This window comes from Lepidothrix coronata, unplaced genomic scaffold, assembly GCF_001604755.1.
Source record: "Lepidothrix coronata isolate B3197 unplaced genomic scaffold, Lepidothrix_coronata-1.0 Scaffold34, whole genome shotgun sequence".
Taxonomy (NCBI): Eukaryota; Metazoa; Chordata; class Aves; order Passeriformes; family Pipridae; genus Lepidothrix; species Lepidothrix coronata.
This window is the reverse complement of record NW_016690214.1, coordinates 733,256-735,679: the sequence shown is the minus strand read 5'-3', so window position 1 is coordinate 735,679 and position 2,424 is coordinate 733,256. Positions and strand designations below refer to the sequence as shown.

At 64.6% G+C, this 2,424-nt stretch overlaps 1 protein-coding gene across 1 annotated transcript in view; it reads left to right on the top strand.

Moving 5' to 3' along the window:
* Positions 1–163: 163 nt before the first annotated feature.
* Positions 164–2,424, top strand: part of CUNH17orf80 (chromosome unknown C17orf80 homolog) — a 3,930-nt gene continuing 1,669 nt past the window's right edge. The window contains exons 1-2 of the mRNA XM_017811996.1: positions 164–1,614; positions 1,978–2,085. Coding sequence (XP_017667485.1) covers positions 186–1,614; positions 1,978–2,085 — 1,537 coding nt within the window. The 5' untranslated portion in view covers positions 164–185. The remainder of the gene's footprint in view (positions 1,615–1,977; positions 2,086–2,424) is intronic.

Here is a 2,424-nt window from a genome sequence, read left to right as displayed (position 1 = left end):
GGGTCTCTGAGGGGTCTCTGAGGGCTGGGGGGGGGCAGCGCGGCCCGTCCCGGCCCCGCCGCCGCTTCCGCCGCCGCCGCCGCCTCGCCCCCGTGACGTCACAGCGCGCGCCCGCGCGGGGGCGGGGCCGCGCCTTTGTGACGTCACGGCCGCGCGCCGGTCCCGGGTGCGGGGGGGGGGCGGTGATGGCGGAGCCGGGACCGGGAGCGGGAACGGAGCGGTGCCCGCACTGCCACAGGCCCTTCAAGCGGCTCCGCACCCACCTCCCGCACTGCAAGGCCGCCCCGCGGAAAGGACCGGAATCGGGAACGGGATCGGGAACGAGCCTCCACACGGGCCCCGGCAGCGCACCGGGATCGACACCGGCACCAGCACCTGGATCGGCATCGGGACCGGGAGAGAGGCTCCGCCCGGCCCCCGCCACCGCTCCGGGGTCAGCACCGAGTCCAGGTCCCCGCCCGGCCCCCGCCAGCTCTTCGGGATCGGGATCGGGAGCGAAAAGGAGAAAGAGCCCGGCCCCCGCCACCGCTCCGGGGTCAGCACCGAGCCCGGGTCCCCTCCCGACCCCCGCCAGCACTTCGGGATCGGCACCGGGAGCGGGAGCGAAAAAGAAAACGAGCCCGGCCCCCGCCACCGCTCCGGGGTCAGCACCGAGCCCGAATCCCCTCCCGACCCCCGGCCCGGCCACCGGCAGCGTCCCCGGGCCGATCTCAGCCCCGAGCCCCCGCCCGGCCCCCGGTACCGACCCCGGGCCGGGTCTCGGCGCCCCCAGGACCGGCCGGGATGTGGAGCCTGCGGTGCAGGACGTGGCCAGAGCCCTGGATCTGCTCCCCGAGGAGGTGGAGGATGTCCCCCAGAGGCTGGAGAATGGAGTGAAGGTGGTGATCGAGAAGCACCGCGCCAGGGTGATCAGGGAGAAGAAGCCCAGGAGCGGGGCAGGAGCAGCAGGAGGGACGGATCCTGGCCGTGCTGCCCCCCCACAGCGGGGCAAAACCGCTCCAAAATCCACACACGCGGAGACTCAGAGCCTGGGGGCTGTGAGGGGCGTGCCCGGGAGCAAAAAGGGAGGAAAAAGCAGCTTAAAGGCAACAAAAGTACTTGGAGAACCCCCCGAGGGCCGAAATAGCCCCGGTGACCTCGTTCAGCAGGAGAAAACAGACAAATTCATGGCAGGAGAGGAGCAGGTGCACCGGGAAGTTGGTGTGGGATATAAAGCCCCTGTGTCTGATTTGCATCCCAAGAACCTCCATCTGTCAGTGACGGAGGGTTTGGGAGGTCACAGTGAAGGGCCATCCAAGAATGAGCTCAGCAGCCTGGAGAGGCTCAGGGACAGCAGGGAGCAGATGGTTGGAGTGTCCGAGCCCATCCTGGGCACAGGGAGAGACCCGGGGCTGGCCCTGCACCAGTCCTGGCTCCACTCTCCCAAATTCCAGCCCACCTGTTCATCCCAGGCCTCTGGCAGGAGCACCTGGGCAGGAGCCACAGGCTTGGAGTGGTTTCCAGACTTGTATCCTGAGCGTGAGGGGCTGAGGATCTTTCCAGGGAAGCATTTCCAAGAAGATGTGGGGATCACAGTGAAGACATCAAGGGGCAGTTTCTCAGAGGGACACCGAGGTAACCAAAGTCTCTGTGCTGGGATTTGCTGCACTGTCAGGCTGGAATGGGAGGTGTGAATGGGAGAGGAGGGGTAGGGAATGCTGACCTGCTGGGCTTGTCCAGGAAGGGACCCAGGAGAAGCCAAGGAGGTCAGCTGTGCCTCCTCCAGCCTGCAAAACCAACGGTTCATGTTTTTGTGTAGGTTGGAGTCAGGTTCTTGCACATTTGGGCTGCTGGAGCTCAAACTTTGTGGGACAGACAATTCCCTCTCCACTTCCAACCCCAAATCCCATGTCAGATCCCAGCTCCCCACACAGCACAGGGAGCACAAACCCCCCACACCTTGTCCTGCCTGTGCCCACTGTGACTGTCACCCCTCAGGTCCCCTCTCGGAGAGGCCCCTGATGGAGGTGAGGTTGGGGGAGCTGCACTCCTGGATCAGCACCTGCGACTTCTCTCCCCAGGGACTGCTTGGAGCAGTGCAGAAAGGTGAGAATTCCAGCCTTCTGAGGCAGAGTCATCCCACTCCCCTGATTTAGTTGCTGCAGCCTCATCCAAGTGGCCACCCTGGGTCTTTCTAAAGCAGCAAATTATGGAATCGTTTTGGTTGGAAGGGACCTTAAAGCTCATCCAGTTCCACCCCCTGCCATGGGCAGGGACACCTCCCACTATTCCAGATTGCTCCAAGCCCTGTCCAACCTGGCCTTGGACACTTCCAGGGATGGGGCAGCCACAGCTTCTCTGGGCAACCTGTGCCAGGGCCTCCCCACCCTCCCAGGGAAGAATTCCTTCCCAATATCTCACCTAAATTTCCCCTCTCTCAGTTTG